The sequence below is a fragment of the Prionailurus viverrinus genome, chromosome B1 (genome assembly GCF_022837055.1).
Source record: "Prionailurus viverrinus isolate Anna chromosome B1, UM_Priviv_1.0, whole genome shotgun sequence".
NCBI lineage: Eukaryota > Metazoa > Chordata > Mammalia > Carnivora > Felidae > Prionailurus > Prionailurus viverrinus.
Window position 1 is genome coordinate 63,271,510 of NC_062564.1, and position 22,954 is coordinate 63,294,463.

Consider the following 22,954-nt stretch of genomic DNA (forward strand, 5'->3'; position numbering starts at 1 on the left):
TATCGTGTTAAAAAAAAAACAAACAAAAAAATACCAGCATTACCCTGATACCAAAACCAGATAAAGACACCACTAAAAAAGAGCACTACAGGCCAATATCTCTGATGAACATAGATGCAAAACTTCTCAACAAAATACTAGCAAACCGAATCCAACAATACACTAAAAAAATCATTCACCACAATCAAGTGGTATTTATTCCTGGGTTGCCAGGGTGGTTCAGTATTCCCAAATCAATCAATGTAATAGATTACATTAATTTAAAAAAAGAACTATATGATCATTTCAATAATGCAGAAAAAGTATTTGACAAAGTACAACATCCATTCATGATAAAAACCCTCAACAAATAGCTTTAGAGGGAATATACCTCAACATAATAAATGCCATATATGAAAAACCCACAGCGAACATCATCCTAAATGGGAAAACACTGAGCTTTTCCTGTACAGTCAAAGAACAATGTTGCCTGTGATACATTCACAGGGATGTCTGTTCTTACCACTTTTATTCAACATAGTACTGGAAGTCCTAGCCACAGTAGTCAGATAACAAGAAATAAAAGGCATCCAAATCAGCCAGGAAGAAGTCAAACTCACTATTGGTGGAACATGACCCTATATATAGAAAACCCAGAAAACCCGAAAGACTCCACCAAAAAACTGCTAGAAACAATACACAAATTCAGTAGTGTCATGGGATATAAAATCAACATACCGGAATCTGTTGCATTTCTATACACCAATAATGAAGCAGCAGAGACATTAAGGAATCAATCCCATTTACAATTGCACCAAAAATCGTAAGATACCTAAGAGTAAAGCTAACCAAAGAGGTGAAAGGGCTGTACTCTGAAAATGATAAAGCACTGATGAAAGAAATCAAAGGTGACACAAAGAAATGGAAAGACATTCAATGCTCATGGATTAGAAGAACAGATACTGTTAAAATGTCTATACTACCAAAAGCAAGTGGCACATTTAATGGAATCCCTTTTGAAATACCAACAGCATTTTTCATAGAGCTAGAACAAACCTAAAATTTGTATGTAGCCACAAATGAGTTACCAAAGCAACCTTGAAAAAAAAGCTGGAGGCATCAAAATTCTGAACTTCAGGTTATAGTACAAAGCTGTAGTAATCAAAACCATATGGAACTGGCATAAAAATAGCACATAGGTCAATAGATCAGAATAGAAAACCCAGAAATGAACCCACAATTATATGATCAATTAACTTCAACAAAGCAGGAAAGAATATCCAATGGGAAAAAGACTGTCTCTTCAACAAATGGTACTGAGAAAACTGGACAGCAACATGCAGAGGAATGAAACTGGACCATTCTCTTTCACTGTACACAAAAATAAGCTCAAAATGGGGTGCCTGGGTGTCTCAGTTGTTTAAGCGTTGACTTTGGCTCCAATCATGATCTCACAGTTCATGGGTTGGAGCCCCGAGTTGAGCTCCAAACTGCTGCTGTAGAGCCTGCTTGGGATTCTCTGTTTCTCCCTCTCTCTCGTGCTTTCTCTATTTGTGCTTTCTCTCTCTCTCTATCTCTCTCTCTCTCTCCCTCAAAATAAATAAATAAACAAATAAAAGGAAAAAAAAAAACCCTCAAAATGGATTAAAGACCTAAATGTGAGACCTGAAACCATAAAACCCCTTAAAGCACAGGCAGTAATTTCTCTGACATTGGCCATAGCAACTTTTTTCTAGATACATCTCCTGAAGCAAGGGAAACAAAAGCTAAAATAAACTATTGGGAGTACATCAGAATAAAAAGCTTCTGCACAGTGAAGGAAACAACAAAACTAAAAGGCAACCTACAGAATGGGAGAAGACATATTTGCAAATGACATATCCGATAAAGGGTTAGTATCCAAAATCTATAAAGAACTTATAAAACTCAATACCCCAAAAATAATTCAATTAAAAAATGAGCAGAAGATATAAATAGACATTTTCCCAAAGAAGATATCCAGATGGCCAACAGACCCATGAAAATATGCCTAATATTACCATCAGGGAAATGAAAATCAAAATGGTAATGAGATATCACCTTGTATTTGTCAGAATGATTAAGATCAACAACACAAGAAACAACAGGTGTTGGTGAGGCTGTGGAGTAAGGGAAAGTCTCTTGTCCTGTTAGTGGGAATGTAAACTGGTGCAGCCACTCTGGAAAACAGTATGGAGGTTTGTCAAAAAGTTAAAAATAGAACTACCCTACAATCCAGCAATTGCACTACTGGGTGTTTAACCCAAATAATACAAAAATACCAATTCAAAGGGATACATGCACCAGTATTATTTACAATAGGCAAATTATGGAAACAGCCCAAGTATCCATCAACCGGTGAATGGATAAAGAAGAGATGGTGTGTGTGTGTGTGTGTGTGTGTGTGTGTGTGTGTGTGTGTGTATGTGTGTGTGTGTGTGTGTATACACACACACATACATATATATACATACATATATATGTGATGGAATATTACTCAGCCATAAAAAAGAATGAAATCGCAAGAAAAAATTTAAAAAATAAAAAGAATGAAATCTTGTCACTTGCAATGACATGGATGCAACTAGAAAGTATTATGTTAAGTGAAATAGAGAAGGACAAATACCCTATGATTTTACTCAAGTGGAATTTGAGAAATGAAACAAATGAGCAAAGGGAAAACAAAGAGAGAGACAGGCAAACCAAAAGACTCTTTTTTTTTTTTAATTTTTTTAACGTTTATTTATTTTTGAGACAGAGAGAGACAGAGCATGAATGGGGGAGGGTCGGAGAGAGAGGGAGACACAGAATCTGAAACAGGCTCCAGGCTCCGAGCAGTCAGCACAGAGCACGACGAGGGGCTCGAACTCACGGACTGTGAGATCGTGACCTGAGCCGAAGTCGGACGCTTAACCGACTGAGCCACCCAGGCGCCCCAAGGGACTCTTAATTACAGAGAACAAACTGATGATTATCAGAGGGAAGGTTGGTAGGGGGATGGGTTAAATTGGTGATGGAGATTAAGGAGGGCACTTGTGATGAGCATCAGGTGATGTACAGAATTACTGAATCACTATATTGTACACATGAAACTAATATTACACTGTATGTTAACTAATTGGAATTTAAATTAAAACTTAAAAAAAAAACTAAGAAAATGTCTATATGCTACTTTATGTATAATGGATCAATTTGGTCCAATGTACAATGTTTTATAGCATAGAGTATATGGTGACCGTTCAACTATTTGCTTTATGTTAATAAGCACCTTGAGTTGCCATAGCAGATATTACTATTCTTGACAAATCACTTTGACAAATCACATATATTTTACTTTATTGAATTTTTTTTAAAGTTTATTTATTTACTTTGAGAGAGAGAGCATGAGCAGGAGAAGGGCAAAGAGAGAGGGAGAGTCCCAAGCAGGCTCCGCGTTGGCAGCGCCAAGAGTCAAACGCGTAACCAACTGAGTCACCTAGAAATAAAGTTTTTTAAATGATGCTTTTTATTAGTTAACCTTTGAGGCACTGAGTTAATGATTTTCACTCTTTTCAATAAAAGAGAAGTGAGCAGATGGGGCGCCTGGGTGGCTCAATAGGTTAAGCGTCCGACTTCGGCTCAGGTCATGATCTCGCGGTCCGTGAGTTCAAGCCCTGCATTGGGCTCTGGGCTGATGGCTCAGAGCCCAGAGCCTGTTTCAGATTCTGTGTCTCCCTCTCTCTCTGACCCTCCCCCGTTCATGCTGTGTCTCTCTCTGTCTCAAAAATAAATAAACGTTAAAAAAAAATTTTTTAAAAAAGAAGAGAAGTGAGCAGAAAGCTGTTTACCATTTACTCATCTCTGTTAGATGGATTGGGGGTGATTTGTCTTATTTGTGATTTGTTTCCAAACTTCCTGTAAAGTTTCCTCCAAATTTTCTGCTTAAAATGTCTGTAAAAAGGCAAAAAAAAAAAAAAAAAAGTTTTAAATTCATTTATAAAAACAGGATAACAAAATCATAGGTATGAGTATGTGCTGGGATGGTGATTATTATTTCTTAATTCCAAATATCGAATATTAATCCTACTGCTCTCCTTTCCACCAGGTTGTATTTGTCATTTTGGCGTTTTTAACAGGTGTACTTTGTTCTTACCCTAATCCAATTGAGGACAAGTGCCCAGGAAACTATACCAACCCATTGAAAGTTCAGACAGTCATAATCCTTGGGAAAGTTATTTTGTGGATTCTGCACTTCCTTCTTGAGCGCTACATCCAGTATCACCACAACAAAGTAAGAAACCGAGGCTATAACATGATCTACCTGTCGACAAGGCATCTTAAAGGACTTGCCCTGATGATCCACTCCACTGGTAAGTCTGGCTCAGCTGGTCTGTGGCTTGCATCAGTGGCAGAAATGATAGCAGAAAGAAAACGTGAAATTTGACTTTATAATCCAATATATTCTCTCATTTTTGTGAGATGTGTGTGGTGGCCACTAAAATTGGGATCACCTTAATGTCTTGAAGCTTTTTAAATAATATATTACAGCTTTAACTTTTCTTTGACATCTGTGTTTGCTATTCTAGGGGAGGGAAAAAATGTTTCCCTCTACCCTTTTAGGTAGATTCTTTTCTTTTCTTTTTTTTTTTTCCGAGCCAGCTAGATGCCCCTGACATTTTAATTTAACTTTAATTCCCATATAGTTAGCATACAATGTTATAGTAGTTTCAGGTGTACAATATAGTGATTCAACACTTCCTTACATCACCTGGTGCTCATCGTGACAAGTGCCCTCCCTAACTCTCATTACCTATTTCCCCCATCTCCCTAACTCTGTTCCTCTCTGGTAACCATCAGTGTGTTCCCTATGGTTAAGAGTCTGTTTCTTGGTTTGCCTCTCTCAAAAGACCTTCTTTTTCAGTTTGAGTCCAGAATAAATGCTTACATATTTTGAAACCAGATTCGAAATTATTTTTTTTCCTAGAAAAACAGCTGTACAGAATTTAATTTTTATTTTTTTCTATGCTCTATTAGTATATTTTCTATTTATTTATTTATTATTTTATTTAAATCCAAATTAGTTAACACATAGTATAATAATGATTTCAGGAGTAGAACCCAGCGATTCATCACTTCCATATAACACCCAGTGCTCCTCCCAACAAGTGCCCTCCTTAATGCCCATCACCCATTTAGCCCATGCCCCCACCCAACACCCCAGCAGGAATCCTCAGTTTGTTCTCCGTATTTAAGAGTCTTTTATGGTTTGTCTCCTTCTCTGTTTTTATATTATTTTTGCTCTTCTTCCCTTATGTTCATCTATTTTGTTTCTTAAAATCCACACGTGAGTGAAATCAAATGATATTTGTCTTTCTCTGACTGACTTATTTCACTTAGCATAATACACTCTAGTTCCACATAGTTGCAAATGGCAAGATTTCATTCTTTTTGATTGCTGAGTAATATTCCAGTGTATGTATATACCACATCTTCTTTATCCATTCATCAGCTGATGGACATTTGGGCTCGTTCCATTCTTTGGCTATAGTTGATAGTGTTGCTGTAAACATTGGGGTGCATGTGCCCCTTCGAAACAGCACTCCTGTATCCTTTGGATAAATTCCTAGTAGTGTAATTGCTGAGTCGTAGAGTAGTTCTATTTTTAACTTTTTGAGGAACCTCCATACTGTTTTCCAGAGTGGCTGCACCAGTTTGCATTGCCACCAGCAGTGCAAAAGGGTTCCTCTTTCTCCACACCCTCACCAACATCTGTTATTGTCTGAATTATTAATTTTAGCCATTCTGACAGGTGTGAGGTGGTATCTCATTGTGTGTGTGTGTGTGTGTGTGTGTGTGTGTGTGTGTGTGTTTCCATCGTGGTTTTGATTTGTATTTCCCTGATGATGAGTGATGTTGAGCATTTTTTATGTGTCAGTTGGCCATCTGGATGTCTTCTTTGGAGAAGTGTCTATTCATGTCTTTTGCCTCTTTCTTCATTGGATTATTTGTTTTTTGGGTGTTGAGTTTGATAAGTTCTTTAAGGATTTTGGATACTAATCCTTTCTCTGATATGTCATTTGCAAATATCTTCTCCCATTCTGTCATTTGCCTGTTAGTTTTGCTGATTGTTTCCTTTGCTGTGCAGAAGCTTTTTATCTTGATGAGGTCCCAATAGTTCATTTTTGCTTTTGTTTCTTTTGCCTCCAGAGACATGTCAAGTAAGAAATTGCTGCAGCCAAGGTCAAAGAGGTTGTTGCCTGTTTTCTCCTCTAGGATTTTGATGGTTTCCTGTCTTACGTTTAGGTCTTTCATCCATTTTGAGTTTATTTTTGTATATGGTGTAAGAAAGTGGTCCAGGTTCATTCTTCTGCATGTCGCTGTCCAGTTTTCCCAGCACCACTTGCTGCCGAGACTGTCTTTCTTCCATTGGATATTCTTTCCTACTTTGTCAAAGATTAGTTGGCCATACGTTTGTGTGTCCATTTCTGGGTTCTCTATTCTGTTCCATTGACCTGAGTGTGTTTTTGTGCCAGTACCATACTGTCTTGATGATTACAGTTGTGTAATACAGCTTGAAGTCTGGAATTGTGATGCCTCCAGCTTTGGTTTTCTTTTCCAGGATTGCTTTGACTATTCAGAGTCTTTTCTGGTTCCATACAAATTTAGGATTGTTTGTTCTAGCTCTGTGAACAATGCTGGTGTTATTTGGTTAGGGATTGCATTGAGTAAGTAGATTGCTTTGGGTAGTATGGACATTTTAACAATATTTGTTCTTCCAATCCATGAGCATGGAATATTTTTCCATTTTTTTGTGTGTGTCTTCTTCAATTTCTTTCGTAAGCTTTCTATAGTTTTCAGTGTATAGGTTTTCCACCTCCCTGGTTAGATTTATTCCTAGGTATTTGATGGTTTCTGGTGCAATTATAAATGGGATCGATTCCTTGATTTCTTTTTCTGCTGCTTCATTATTGGTGTATAGAAATGCAACTGATTTCTGTACATTAGTTTTATATCTTGCAACTTTGCTGAATTCATGTATCAGTTCTGGCAGTTTTTTGATGGAGTCTTTTAGATTTTCCACATAGAGTATCCTGTCATCTGCGAAGAGTGAAAGTTTGACTTCCTCCTTGCTAGTTTGGATACCTTGTATTTCTTTGTGTTGTCTGATTGATGAGGCTAGGACTTCTAACGCTATGTTGAATAACAGTGGTGAGAGTGGACATCCTTGTCATGTTCCTGACCTTGGGGGAAAGCTCTCAGTTTTTCCCCATTGAGGATGACATTAGCAGTGGGTCTTTCATATATGGCTTTTCTGATCTTGAGGTATGATCCTTCTATCCCTACTTTCTTGAGGATTTTATTAAGAAAGGATACTGTATTTTATCAAATCCTTTTTTAATTTTATTTATTTATTTATTTATTTATTTATGTTTTTTTAGAGAGAGAGACCTAGTGCAAGCTGGGGAAGGGCAGAGAGAGAGTGGGAGACACAGAATCTGAAGCAGGCTCCAGGCTCTGAGCTGTCATCAGAGATCCCAACATGGGGCTTGAACCCATGAACCATGAGGTCACGACCTGAGCCAAAGGCAGACGCTTAACTGACTAAGCCACCCAGGTGCCCCTGTCAAGTGCTTTTTCTGTGTCTATTGAGAGGATCCTGTCGTTCTTATCCTTTCTTTTATTAATGTGATGTATCACATTAACTGATTTGTCAATATTGAACCAGCCCTGTGTCCCAGGAATAAATCGCGCTCGATCGTGGTGAATAATTTTTCTAGTGTATTGCTGGAGCCGGTTGGCTAGTATCTTGTTGAGGATTTTTGCATCCATGTTCATCAGGGAGATTAGTCTGTAGTTCTCCTTTTTATTTATTTATTTTTTTATTATTTTATTTTATTTTTTTTTTTTATGAAATTTATTGACAAATTGGTTTCCATACAACACCCAGTGCTCATCCCAAAAGGTGCCCTCCTCAATACCCATCACCCACCCTCTCCTCCCTCCCACCCCCCATCAACCCTCAGTTTGTTCTCAGTTTTTAAGTCTCTTATGCTTTGGCTCTCTCCCATTCTAACCTCTTTTTTTTTTTTTTCCTTCCCCTCCCCCATGGGTTCCTGTGAAGTTTCTCAGGATCCACATAAGAGTGAAACCATATGGTATCTGTCTTTCTCTGTATGGCTTATTTCACTTAGCATCACACTCTCCAGTTCCATCCACGTTGCTACAAAAGGCCATATTTCATTTTTTCTCATTGCCACGTAATATTCCATTGTGTATATAAACCACAATTTCTTTATCCATTCATCAGTTGATGGACATTTAGGCTCTTTCCATAATTTGGCTATTGTTGAGAGTGCTGCTATGAACATTGGGGTACAAGTGGCCCTATGCATCAGTGCTCCTGTATCCCTTGGATAAATTCCTAGCAGTGCTATTGCTGGGTCATAGGGTAGGTCTATTTTTAATTTTCTGAGGAACCTCCACACTGCTTTCCAGAGCGGCTGCACCAATTTGCATTCCCACCAACAGTGCAAGAGGGTTCCCGTCTCTCCACATCCTCTCCAGCATCTATAGTCTCCTGATTTGTTCATTTTGGCCACTCTGACTGGCGTGAGGTGATACCTGAGTGTGGTTTTGATTTGTATTTCCCTGATAAGGAGCGACGCTGAACATCTTTTCATGTGCCTGTTGGCCATCCGGATGTCTTCTTTAGAGAAGTGTCTATTCATGTTTTCTGCCCATTTCTTCACTGGGTTATTTGTTTTTTGGGTGTGGAGTTTGGTGAGCTCTTTATAGATTTTGGATACTAGCCCTTTGTCCGATATGTCATTTGCGAATATCTTTTCCCATTCCGTTGGTTGCCTTTTAGTTTTGTTGGTTGTTTCCTTTGCTGTGCAGAAGCTTTTTATCTTCATAAGGTCCCAGTAATTCACTTTTGCTTTTAATTCCCTTGCCTTTGGGGATAGGTCGAGTAAGAGATTGCTACGGCTGAGGTCAGAGAGGTCTTTTCCTGCTTTCTCCTCTAAGGTTTTGATGGTTTCCTGTCTCACATTTAGGTCCTTTATCCATTTTGAGTTTATTTTTGTGAATGGTGTGAGAAAGTGGTCTAGTTTCAACCTTCTGCATGTTGCTGTCCAGTTCTCCCAGCACCATTTGTTAAAGAGGCTGTCTTTTTTCCATTGGATGTTCTTTCCTGCTTTGTCAAAGATGAGTTGGCCATACGTTTGTGGGTCTAGTTCTGGGGTTTCTATTCTATTCCATTGGTCTATGTGTCTGTTTTGGTGCCAATACCATGCTGTCTTGATGATGACAGCTTTGTAGTAGAGGCTAAAGTCTGGGATTGTGATGCCTCCTGCTTTGGTCTTCTTCTTCAAAATTCCTTTGGCTATTCGGGGCCTTTTGTGGTTCCATATGAATTTTAGGATTGCTTGTTCTAGTTTCGAGAAGAATGCTGGTGCAATTTTGATTGGGATGTAGTTCTCCTTTTTAGTGGGGTCTCTGTCTGCTTTTGGAATCAAGGTAATGCTGGCATCATAGAGTTTGGAAGTTTTCGTTACATTTCTATTTTTTGGGATAGCTTCAAAGGGATAGGTGTTAACTCTAAATGTTTGGTAGATTTCCCCTGGAAAGCCATCTGTCCCTGGACTCTTGTTGGTTGGGAGACTGTTAGTACATTTTCTTAAGGGGCAAGCTGTGAGTTCATCCACTCAGTGATGTTCTCAGTGGAAGCCGCAGGGCCATGCTATAACAGAGAAAGAAGCATATTATAGAGATGGCTGATTTGACTCATCATGAAAGGGGTGACATTTTTACTGTTCCCTGGGGTAGAGTTTGGCTTATATGTTGAACTGCTGATATGTAGTACTTGTTTTGGGCCAGAAGATGTCACTATGACCTTTCCTGCCACCCACAAAGATAAAAGCAAAACCCATTTTTAACTTATATGAATTATGACAAAAATAATGTTCAAGTGACTGGTCTGGAAATAGTATTTTTGAAGCCCACCAAAGGATTGTCTAATCTTTACCTTTCCTCTCACTTTCAAATTCTTGCTAATATGACCCTTAATCTGTTTCTAAGCAATCGGACCCTTACTTTAATCACAAATGGCAACACTTTTATGTTGCTCATATAAGGAAGGACCCAGAAAATCAAAGAGATTGGGGCGGGTATTTACCTTGTTTCTATTTTCTTTAAGTATTTTTTCCTTATATGAAGAATAAAAAGGTAAATCTATGAGGCTGTAGAATTTCCAGCTAATCAGATGAGTGTAACTATTGTTTTTATCGCTGGTGATAATATTGTCAGATAGTGATTAGCTTCATCCTGATACTTTGTCTCTATAAAATTGGAGATATAATATTTATCACACAAACTCTATTGTAGGAGGAAGTGAACAGTGCCTAGTAGGCATTCAAGAAAGGGTAGGTATCCCCAGAATTATCAGAATAATTCTGATTTCGTGTAATCCTTCACAGTTGCAAGCACACTGCCATACAACCCTTCCTCCAAGCAGGTCCCCATGGCAAACTCCATCATACACTACGCTACGGCAAGACCTGGGCTCTTTGCTCCAGAATTTTATTTTTCTTCTGTGTTATATTTTGATGGTCTTCAAAACCAAGTAATAGGTATGCTGAGCCAGGAGTGGGGAGGGGGAGTAGCTCATATTTATCAAATACTTGCCATTATAAGTATTTTTCACATATTAACTCATCTATGCCTCACAACAGGACTGTGAGCAAGGTCCGGTCATCCCCATTTTTCAGACAAGGAAGTTGAGGATCAGAGGTATCAGGTCACTTGTCCACGGTTAGCAACGTGTCCCGGCGTTCCACCCAGATGGTGCGGATAACTGCAACATTCTCAGCCTCGCGGCAGTCTGTGTTGTTGCAGTTTGTCACCAGCATGGGCGACCAGGGTCCTCGTGCCTCTGGATTCTGAAGAACTGGGCTAATGCAAAGTTCTACGAACTGCATCCTTTCTCAAATGCACACAAGACTCAACACATATGCCATTGTGAATAATTTTATAAAGCAAAAAATCATTTCTTAGCTTTTAAGTATTATGGGGCATCATTAACTCAGACGGGTTGGGGTTTTTTTTCCTCAAGAGAGCAGCAGTTTGGGGCTTTTGTCCTTTTGCTCACTTGACTGCTCAGCGTAAGTGGCCCCCTTGCAAGCCTGCCCTGGGGCCGGCTCTGCGCTCTGCTGACTCTGTGTTTCTTTCTTCTCCTCAGGCAACACGGCTCTTCTCCTCGTGCTGTGCGTGCAGCACTCCTTCCCGGAGCCCAGCAGGTTGTATCTTGACCTCATCCTGGCCATCCTGGCCCTGGAACTCATCTGCTCCCTGACGTGTCTGCTTACTTACACAGGTGAGAATTACAACTACACAGTTGGGACAGACCCCTTTAACTGCTTGTTCCATCCCTGATAGTGGGAAGTTTGCTGTTATCTTTGAGGCAGGGTGTTTCTAGTAGCTGAGAGCCTCTTTAGCACCTCTACCTCTCGTTGCTGACCACATCCAGACTTCCTCAATTTCAAGCCAACAGGAAGATACCAACGAGTCACGTTTCTAAATTTGTGTCATCAACAAATCTTGGTCAACTCAAGTAATGCCTGATCATTAAAAAATACAAAAACAAAAGAATTTTAAAAACCCACAAACATTTGCTTCCTCAAAGGCAACTGAAATGTAATTCTGGCATTAAATTTAAAATAATGAAATACAGGGGCACCTGGGTGGCTCAGTCAGTTAGGCACCCAGCCCTTGACCTCGGCTCATGGTTCGTGGGTTCAAGCCCCATGTTGGGCTCTGCGTTGGCAGTGCAGAGCCTGCTAGAGATTCTCTCTCCCACTCTCTTTGCCTCTCTGCCATTTCTGTGTTCTGTCTCTCTCTCAAAATAAATAAATAAACTTAAAAAAAAAAAAAGAAAAGAAATACAGGGGTACGTGGGTGGCTCAGTTGGTTAAGCATCCAGCTCTTGATCTCAGCTTAAGTCTTGAACTCGAGGTGGTAAGTTCAAGCCCGTGTTTGGCTCCTTGCTGGGTGTGGAGCCTGCTAAAACATAATAATAATAAAATAATAATAATAATAACAAAATACAAAGTAAGTAAATAAATAAATAATGCATACAAAACTGCATTTAGCCTACACTTCCTTTAGGATAAACTATTTATGAACCCATTTTCTAAATTTAGAGCTGAGGGTTGGTCTGTTTGTCTGTCTCTGTCTCTTTGCCTCTCTCAGAACTCTCAGTGGTAAAATTAAAGTAAGCCTTAGATACATTAACATGAAAAATAGATGGAAGGATACTTTTAACAGAAAAAAATTCAAGCCCTGGAAAAATATAGATTTCATTCCTGCTGCAATATTGGCATGCAGTACAATCTGTCCATAATAGTAGCTAATTTTTACCCACAAACATATGGCCAACTAATCTTTGACAAAGCAGGAAAGAATATCCAATGGAATAAAGACAGTCTCTTCAGCAAGTGGTGCTGGGAAAACTGGACAGCCACATGCAGAAAAATGAACCTGGACCACTTTCTTACACCATACACAAAAAATAAACTCAAAATAGATGAAAGACCTACATGTGAGACAGGAAGCCATCAAAATCCTCGAGGAGAAAGCAGGCAAAAACCTCTTTGATCTTGGCTGCAGCAACTTCTTACTCAACATGTCTCTAGAGGCAAGGGAAACAAAAGCAAAAATGAACTACTGGGACCTCATCAAAATAAAAAGCTTCTGCACAGTGAAATAAACAATCAACAAAACTAAAAGGCAACTGACAGAATGGGAGAAGATATTTGCAACTGACCTGTCAGATAAAGGGTTAGTATCCAAAATCTATAAAGAACTTATCAAACTCAACACCCAAAAAACAAACAATCCAGTGAAGAAATGGGCAAAAGACATGAACAGACACTTCTCCAAAGAAGACATCCAGATGGCCAATGGACACATGAAAAAATACTCAACATCACTCATCATCAGGGAAATAAATCAAAGCCACAATGAGATACCACCTCACACCTGTCAGAATGGCTCAGGTTAACATTGGTGCATTGTTACATTGTAACATTGTAATGTTGTTTCAATCTCTTTTGCATTGTTGGTAGAAATGCAAGATGGTGCAGCCACTCTGGAAAACAGTATGGAGGTTCCTCAAAAAATTAAAAATAGAACTACCCTATGACCCAGCAACTGCACTACTAGTTATTTATCCCAGGGATACAGGTGTGCTGTTTCGAAGGGACATATGCACCTCCATGTTTATAGCAACACTATCAACAATAGGCAAAGTATGGAAAGCACCCAAATGTCCATCGATGGATGAGTGGATAAAGAAGATGTGGTATATACATACAATGGAGTATTACTCGGCAATCAAAAAGAATGAAATCTTGCCATTTGCAACATGGATAGAACTAGAGGGTATTATGCTAAGCAAAATTAGTCAATCAGAGAAAGACGAATATCATATGACTTTACTCACATGAGGACTTTAAGACACAGAACAGATGAACATAAGGGAAGGGAAGCAAAAATAATATAAAAACAGGGAAGGGGACAAAACATGAGACTCTTAAATATGGAGAACAAACAGAGGGTTACTGGAGGGGTTGTGGGAGGGGAGATGGGTAAGTGGATAAAGAGGGCATTAGGGAACCTACTCCTGAAATCATTGCACTATATGCTAACTAATTTGGATATAAATTTAAAATATGAAATTTAAAAGTAAAAAAAAAAAATAGTACCTAATTTTCTGGCACTGCTCAACAGTTATTTTGTGACAATAAAATACCTTGTCCATTTTGAAAGAGATCATTTCTCTAATTATGAAGGACAAAATCACATCAGTCTCAGTTTATGTTTCATTTTACTGGTTTTTTTTTTTTTTTTTTTTTTTGTATCTCCTTAGGCCTATAGAAGAGTACTTAGAATGTGAATGGAGTGACTAGTTTGTAAATGTGAAGGATGTCACATTATTGACTGATCTTTATAAATTTTTCTGTAGTTATCAGCTAACAATGAGACAAATTATGTAGAGGATTACATTTGTCCCTCACTCTAAAAACATAAATTTGCTGGGGGGTGTGGGAGTGGGCAAAATGGGTGATGGGCACTGAGGAGGACACTTGTGGGGATGAGCACTGGATGTTGTATGGAAACCAATTTGACAATAAATTATGTTTTAAATAAATAAATAAATAAATAAATAAAGTATCATACTTTAAAACTTTAGTTTTAAAGTAAGGTTTATTTTCCAATATATAAGAAACAGCTTGCTGTGTCAGTAAAGTGATCCATGTGACAAAAGAATATTGAATTACTTTATTAAGATCAGGTCCATTCTAAACACATCTGTCAAATGCTGTAAAAGAGGTGATAGTTTAGATCTGAATGTGGAATTGGCATGTTATGTTCCAGTATCTTTACAACTTTTATTTACTGTGAGGGTGCAAGACTTCTTGTATTAAAGTGTTTTCTGTAATATCTGTGGAATGGTCTATGACATACAAGGAGGTAACAATCATACTCCAGATGTCATTTGAATGTCATCATGTAAATAAGAGGAAATTAATAGTGTTAAAATGTAGTCCAAGATTTTTTTCTCTAGGATTTATTGTACCTTTAAAAAAAATTTTTTTTTTAATATTCATTTTTGAGAGACAGAGAGCATAAGTGGGGAAGGGGCAGAGAGAGAGGGAGACACAGAATCCGAAGCAGGCTCCAGGCTCTGAGCTGTCAGCACAGAGCTCGACGCAGGGCTCAAACTCACGAACCCGTGAGATCATGACCTGAGCCGAAGTCGGAGGCTCAACCGACTGAGCCACCCAGGTGCCCCTATTGTACCATTTTGAAAGAATTTGCTATAGCATTTTTAATTAATTATAAGTAAAATAGGCAGTGTTAAAAACAAAAAGACAAAAACCTGAGAGTGTTTAAGAGGCAAAGGAAACAGATGTTCCAAAAATCCTGACTGGAATTCATTTTCACAGTTGGACACAAATATATCAATTACATGGAACCTAAACTTAAAATAATTTTATTTTATTCTTTTCCATTTATTTTAATCCATTGCCCTCCTAATTAAAAAGAATTGCTTTATTCTATACTCTAAGACTTAATGGCATATTTCATCTTCATTCACATTAAATTTTAAATTTTTATCTGAATAAAAATGCCATTAAAATTGTTTAAATCTCAAATAATATGCTTCCTAATGTTAGAAAACCTGATAATTGGTATTTCAGACCTGTAAAGTAAATAGATGGTTTACACAGGGAAGTGTTTATAATGATAATAATTATAAACTTCGGGTTTCTGCAAATATTGAATTGCTTTGGAAGATTCAAGTATGACTGTTTTACCTCCACGTCGTCAATAGTAGGCTTAACTTTTTAAATTATAATGTTCCCTTAAATGTACTGTAGGTTCTGATAGGAGAGATTTAGGGAATAGCTTCTAGAGACAAATGTTGCTTTTGTTCGGTGTCATGGAAAATTTAAGATAGGTTCCCTGATATATGGATTTTTCTTGCTTCTCCATACTGAAATGATTTTAAACGATAGTGAGTTTTGGGGTGCCTGGGTGGCTCAGTCGGTTAAGTGACTGACTATTGATTTCGGCTCTGGTCATGATCTCACGGTTTGGGAGTTCGAGCCCCGTGTCGGGCTCCATGCTGACAACCAGGTTCATGGGTGGCCTCCAAACTGCCACATCCACTGGGTCCTCTTCATGTCTTCATCTTTGTGGCAGTGAACAATGACTGCGCTTTCCTCATGCTCCGCCTGCCTTTGCAGATTCGTTTTCTTTACTTCTTTAATATTGGTAGGTTTTGGTGTTCCCTCGTCTTTTTTCATCCTACATACTCAGAGTTACCATCTGTACACTCATGGGCAGCCCTCAGATGAACAGAGCCACCCAAACCTTTACATCCATCTGCTTAGTGATAATTTCCATCCAAGTGTTCCAGTGTACCAACAAGGCAGAGGTGGAACATCTTTCTCTTCTCCCAAACCTTCCCCATCCCATCCCTCCTCCCCATCTCAGCTAGCAGGATCAGCCTGCACCTTTTAATCAGAAACCTAGACAACCTTTTGGATTCTTCCTTCCACCTTACTCTCCCAGGGATCAATCATCAGTCCTGTTCAGTCTGCCTGCCTCTCAAACTTGTCTCCTTTCCTCTGTCACTGCCACTGCCTTAAGTAGACACTCATCACATCCTGTGTGGACAATTCCCTTCCTCTGTCCTCTTCATTTGTATTCTTTACTCCTGCTAATATAATTGTATTCATAGGTAAATTCAAATCATTAACAACATCCCTGTTCAGAGTTTCCTTTTTTTTTTTTTTTTTTTTTTTTTTCCAGAGAGAGAGAGAATGTATAAGCACCAGCAGGGGAGAAGCAGAGAGAGGGAGAGAGAGCTGAGCTGACAGTGCAGAGCCTGGTTCAGGGCTTGAACTCACAAGTCGTGAGATCATGACTGGAGTCGAAATCCAGCGTCAGATGTTTAAAGGACCGAGCCACCTGGGCACACCCCTGTTTAGTGTTTTCTAACGGCCCGAGGAAGAAAATCTGCAATCTTGTTGTGGCATAAAAGGCTCTCCATGAGCTGGCCCTACTCATCCCTGCTCTTCAGGGATGATGACGAGATGCTTTCAATGACTTGCATTTACTCTCAGAGCAAAATCTAATGCCTTGGCACGGCAACACCAGTTACTCATATCTTCCCTACCTACGTTTCCACCCTCTCATACACACATACACCTTGTCAAGGTCTTAAGTATTTGTTCAGGCTCTTCCTGCACCTAAAACACCCTTCTTCTCTACTCCTCTAGTCTGTGTGATTAGTTCTTGTGTTTTCTTCAAGGCTGGATGCAAGCCCTACCATCCTCCCTCTCCATGATCCTCCCTCCCATCCCACTGCTGCTGAGTTAAGGGGCAGCTTTCCAGGGCTGTCACAGCTCCTTGTGTAAGCTTTGATTTTTGTTCTTTTCTTTTCTTTTTTTTAATTTTCTTTCTTTCTCTTTCATTCGTTCGTTCATATATTTATTTTGTAAGAGAGAAAGAAAGCATGTATGAGCAGGGTAGGGGCAGAAAGAGAAAATCCCAAGCATGCTCTGAGCTGTCAGCACAGAGCCCGACTCAGGGCTTGAACTCACAAACCATGAGATTATGACGTGAGCCAAAATCAAAACTCAGACATTTAACCTACTGAACTACCCAGGCACCCCTTGGTTCTTTCATACTGCCTTGGAATGTAGACTTATCATCTGTATTTTTCTCTGGACTAGTAGCTCTTTTTATAGGGTAGTATCAACAGTGAAGGCTTCAAGGTTTTGGTTCCTGGATTAGAAACCTGGCTACTTGTCTACAGCCATACCCTGACGTTCCTGTTCTTGTCTGATCTTGGAAGCTAAGTAGAGTCAGGCCCGGTTAGTACTTGGCTGGGAGACCTGGCTACTTAATTTAACTTCCCTGGACTTCACTTTATTGTGGAAAGTAGGCATAATAAGAACCCCTACTTCAGGGGATGGTTCTGAGAACTGAATGAGGCATTCTGTGTAAAATAGTTCGCCTGTGTTTTAAATTCACAAAGAAATCATAGCTGTTATTATTATTATCGATAGTAACAATACTGTCTGTATACCCAGTGTTTAGGACAGGCCTGGCACATAGACTTTCAAAGGTTTGAGTACATCAATAAACAAACCTGTTTATTCATTTTATGAAGCATTTTTACCCATATTAACTTACTTGAAAAGCATAGCCAATTAATGTAATTTGAATAAGTGGAAATACATTATTTTTCATAATTATCTAACCTGACAATGACTTTATTATTTTAGTGAAAATTCGAAACTTTAATAAAGCCAAGCCACAGCCTGATGTACTTGAAGAAGAAAAAATCTATGCTTACCCCAGCAATATAACCTCGGAGACTGGATTCAGGTAGGCTTTGGGTGGGGTGTAAAAGACTAGAGAGAGAATTATAAAAATTTTTCTCCCCTGGAAATTTAGAAAACATTCTAATGCTTGGAGTTTATTATTATGCATATGTGCCTTTTTTGTTTGTTTTTGGTAGAAGTTTATTTATTTATTTTGAGAGGAGGGGGGAGGGGCAGAGAGAGAGGGAGGGAGAGAGAATCCCAAGCAGGCTCTGCACTGTCAGCATGGAGCCCAATAGCAGACTGGAACTCATGAAGCGTGAGATCATGACCTGAGGTGAAACCAAGAGCTGGATGCTTAACCAACTGAGCCACACAGGCACCCCCATGCATATGTGCCTTTAGAATTAAGTTCCATTTGCTTAATTCCATTCAACTGTAATGAAACCAAGTCTAATGAAAGAATCTTATTTTGGGATATTGCCTTGGCTTAAAATATCTTAAGAAAAAGTCACAAATACAATATGCTGTACTGAAAACTATTAGCGACCCATTTGCAAAGAGACCAATGGGTATTGGTGAATTTGTGCAACCCATTAATATCCTGATTGTTTGCAGGACTATTTCAAGCCTAGAAGACATCGTTGAAAAGCAAGGAGACATAATAGCATACCTGAAGCGACACAATGCCCTGTTGAGTAAACGGTTGTTGACTTTCACTTCCTCCGAGCTAGACTCTCCACCTAGTAGAATGTGAGAGACTCAAGGCCAAGACAGCAGGTGCAGAGGACTCCAGAGTAACGTAAGACTGACTGACAAGCTGTCCTGGGGAATTGCAGCTTTTGCCAGATAACATTTGACAATTTTTGTTGGAAACCTGAATTTCATTTTCACCTGTGTGGCTGTTCAATATGTGGGACTTGCGGGTCACTTGAAAGGTACTTCATTGGTAACTCAAGGAGGTCTGTTTTTGCACATTGTATAGTTGTTTAACTGCCTGATTTATCATAGGATCAAAAGTATAATTTAAACACCTCCTCGCTCAATGTTTGTACCACATGACATTAGAACCCTGTAATAATTTGGTTATTTATATAGAGGAAGTCTGACTCGATAATCTATTTTAAACAGGGTTTTGATCAAATAAGTTCTTTCCATTCTTAAACTGATGAGAGAAGTCATTGTTTCTGGTGGTTTATGTTTTTTCCCCCTTCAGAGCTTTGTCATGTACTTGACATGCTCATGTGGTTTGGGATTACAGCATGACCTGTGCTGCAGCTTTTATGAAGCATTTCCTCACTGTAGGACCAAGATCTCACTAGGTGATTTCCTATGCAAACTCCTACAGTTTTCCATTCTCCAGAAATAAGATACTGAGTTTACATGGACCAGTGTTAGACTGACCAGTGTTGCTTGTTACATCGGCAGTACTTTTCATTAGCAACGACTGAAATACTTAAGAGAAAATTTGAGAACTTTCCCTTTATTTTTTTTTTATTTTATTTATTTATTGAGAGAGGTGGGGGACATGCATAGGACAGGCAGAGAGAGAGAGAGAGAGAGAGAGAGAGAGAGAGAATCCTAAGTAGGCTCCACACCATCAGCACAGAGCCCAACATGGGGCTCGAACTCACGAACTGAGATTATGACGTGAGCCAAAATTAGAGGAGTCAGACACTCAACCGACTGAGCCACTCAGATGCCCCCCTACCTTTATTTTTACCCTTCTTCAAGAAGTTGCCATAGATTTCAGTATTGACTGTGCCTTGACTAGGTCAAGAAAGATATGTTCTGTGACTTTAATTTGGTCTAAAAAGGGAAAGAGGACCTTTTTTAGTCTTGGATTATACTTTTTTTTTTTTTAGGTTTTATTTATTTAATTAATCTCTGTACCCAGTGTGGGGCTTGAACTCACGACCCCGAGATCAAAAGGCTCACAATCTTCCGACTGAGCCAGCAAGGTGCCCCTTGGATTATGCTTTTAAATTATAGGAATAAAATGTCATATAGACTTATATAAATATTAAACATTATCTCATTCTCCAGGGAAAATGAAGCACTTTATGAGTAAAGGGCATTATTTCCCCAGTTTTCCTAGTTTGCCCTTTTAATTTATCCATTTGCTATTAGCACCTTTATATACTGCCCTAGAAAGCTTAATATGAGGAGAGGGGATATTTGTGATTATGTATGTTGGTCACTAGCTGAATAATATTTCATTTGAAAACCCTTAAATATTAAATATTTCATTTGAAAACCCATCCAGGTACTTATGGAGGCCAAACACCAAGCTTCCCTTAGATATAGCGGTTACTGGACCATTCTAAAAGTTTGTTTTTTTTTTTTACCAAGGTAAAGGTGATGGTATATCCCCTGTAGGCAATACCCTTGAATCCCCAAATGACAACATCTACAAACTAAAGCCGAAATTATGTTTTTAAGATTTAGATTGTATCCAAGTTTCCCGACTTCTCTCTCCCTCCTCCCCCTCCCCCTCCCCCTCCTCCTCCTCCTTCTTCTTTTTCTTTCCTTCCTTTTTAATAAGTCTATCTCAAAGTCATTGCCTTCTCTGGAAATCTGTCTCTGTGTTCTGGCAGAAGCCATAAACTGCCTCTGTTGGTTTGCAGCCTCCTTGGGAGCTTCCTGGGTATAATCTGAAACTGGCCCCGCATAGAGGACAGAGAGCAACCAGAGAGAGAGGCAGAGCACTCCAGATTGGCAGGTAGGAGGTTTAATGAACAAGGGAACTTGTGTACAAGGCTTGTCTTGAGAGGCGGGCTGTCAGGTAAACAGATCTCTGCATCCACCCACCAGAATCTTAAGTTTATAAAGAGGCCTTAATTGGCCTCATATACCATCCGGAGGTCTCAACAGCACGTTATTCTCCCAAAGCTGTGTCCTCGGAACAGCTCCCACTGTGAGACGGTGGGCAGAACGTCTATTCCAAGGACAGGGGAGGGGTGAGCAGCCTCCGACTGTCCAAGTTTAGCTAATGGGTCAGTTGGCAGTCATGTCCAACAGCCTTCAGCTATTTTCCTTTTCAAAAAGAAAACACCAGTGATAGACGATTCTTATTTAAATTCATTTGGATCTATAGTGAGTTTCTAAGGGTGTATAGGATGAACTTTGGTTTACAGAGAAAGATACAGTTAAAAAGTTAGGATGCTCAGATTCTGATGTGATGTCTGTATAACTGCAAAGACTTCTCTAAACTCAATCATGAAAGTACCAAACAATGAGCAAAAATGAGATGAAGTATCGGAACTAGGAAAACAGGATAATGAACAAAGCACTTTAAATGTTAAGCATTCTATTCACCAGGCAGGTGGTGTGGTGGCACAGCAGACACAAAACTTAAGGAGACCCTGGTTTGTAAGGAGGAAGAGGACTAGGATTTCTAGGCTCTGTGCTAAGTGAAATAATGGCTATAAGCCCGAGGAACTATTGGAACTTCAGGCCAGGGCACCCTGGCAGGGAAGGGGCTGTGGGAATTCCAGGCAAATGAATGAGTAAAGGAGCAAGGCAAACAGCTGCAGACATCACAAGCGCTGTGCACTTGAGTGTGAAGCACGACATGGGAGGAGAGGCGGACAGCATCAGATCTGGGAGAGTACCTTTTTGTTCTCTGTGCTGAGCGGCCCGTCCTGGAATGGGGTCCGCTGAAGAGTCTCAAGCAAGGAAGTGACGGAGTCAGTTTTATTTTCAGGAGCATCAGATTGTAGTACAAGATGGAGAAAAAGTAGATGGCAGAAAGATTTGGCCCTGAACTAGGGCAAGTATAGTAGCATTCTATTGAAAGTACATATGTATATATGTGTAACATAGATGTCTGTAATTTGGGGATTTTATTTCAGAGGACAATAGCATCATGGCTTATATGTTAAAAGCTCATTTTTTAAAAGAGCACTATCGAAAACTATAAGGAAAAAAACTATCTGAAATCCCACTGCTAAGGAATTGTACCAGTTTATACTGCTTGTTGTCCCATACTTTCACCACCTGTGGGTGTTTTCCGTCTATATTTAATTCTAGTCCTTCCAATGGGTTAAAATATATATGTGTGTGTGTGTGTGTGTGTGTGTGTGTGTGTGTGTGTGTGTGTGTGTCATTGTTTCATATTGCATTTCCTCAAATGCTAATGAAGTTGAGTGTTTTCCCCCATATTCTTTGACCTTGTATCAATCTTTTGTGACCTGTATATATCATCAGGTCTTTTGCTTATTATTCTCCTGCAATACTCTTTTTCTTAACAAACATAATCTCACTTTATATATAAGGGTAGTCCTCAGTTTCTATCTGTTGGAAATATTTCATTGTTCTGTGTTCTTCTGCTATGATCTCTTCAAACACTGCAGCCTAGATTTTATCTGCTGCAGCCCTAGTGAAAAAGTTCACACAAATGCATGCCTAAAAGCCACATCAGATGTTTCCTTGTGTGAGAGCCAGCAGTGTCTTGAGTGAATTTTAATATACCCAGCTTCTGAAGGTCCTTTTCCTTCTTCCAGGGATTCAGACCCAAGTCTTACATGAATCAAGCTAATTCTCCTTTTTCCTTTAAGGCAGCATTCTCCAACCTTGCCACTATTGTTTTTTTTTAACATTTATTTATTTTTGAGAGACAGAGTGAGACGGGGCACGAGTAGGGGAGGGGCAGAGAGGGTCGGGGCAGGGGGAGCGGGGGGGGGGGGGGGGGGGGGGCGGGGAGACACAGAATCCAAAGCTAGCTCCAGGCTCTGAGCTGTCAGCACGGAGCCCATCGCAGGGCTCGAACTCACAAACTGCGAGATTATGATCTGAGCCGAAGTGGGACGCTTAACTGACTGAGCCACCCAGGCGCGCCCAACCTTGTCACTATTGACATTTCAAGTTGGATTGCCTTTGTTTTGAGAGGCTATGCTATGAACTGTAGGATGTTTATTAGTATTTCTGTCTCTAGGATGCCACTACGTACCCCCAGTTGTTACAGCCCAAAATGTCTCCATAACATGCATTTCATTTCATTTAACACTTAGCATTTAATTCAGAACTGACCATGTGCCCAAGTGTATTCTAGGTGCTGGGAATTCAGGGGTCAGTAA

General features: G+C 39.5%; 1 protein-coding gene across 3 annotated transcripts in view; it reads left to right on the forward strand.

Moving 5' to 3' along the window:
• The window catches only part of TMEM192 (transmembrane protein 192), a 33,691-nt gene extending 11,186 nt beyond the window's left edge, over positions 1-22,505 (forward strand). For 2 of the 3 annotated variants that reach the window (XM_047857351.1, XM_047857349.1), the window contains 4 exons: positions 4,082-4,346; positions 11,216-11,350; positions 17,838-17,940; positions 18,495-19,041. In XM_047857351.1, the coding sequence (XP_047713307.1) occupies positions 4,082-4,346; positions 11,216-11,350; positions 17,838-17,940; positions 18,495-18,633 (642 nt within the window). In that variant the 3' untranslated portion in view covers positions 18,634-19,041. Of the gene's footprint in view, positions 1-4,081; positions 4,347-11,215; positions 11,351-17,837; positions 17,941-18,494; positions 19,042-20,503 lie in introns of those variants that run through there. The other variant, XM_047857350.1, reaches the window with a different exon arrangement.
• Positions 22,506-22,954: the final 449 nt, after the last annotated feature.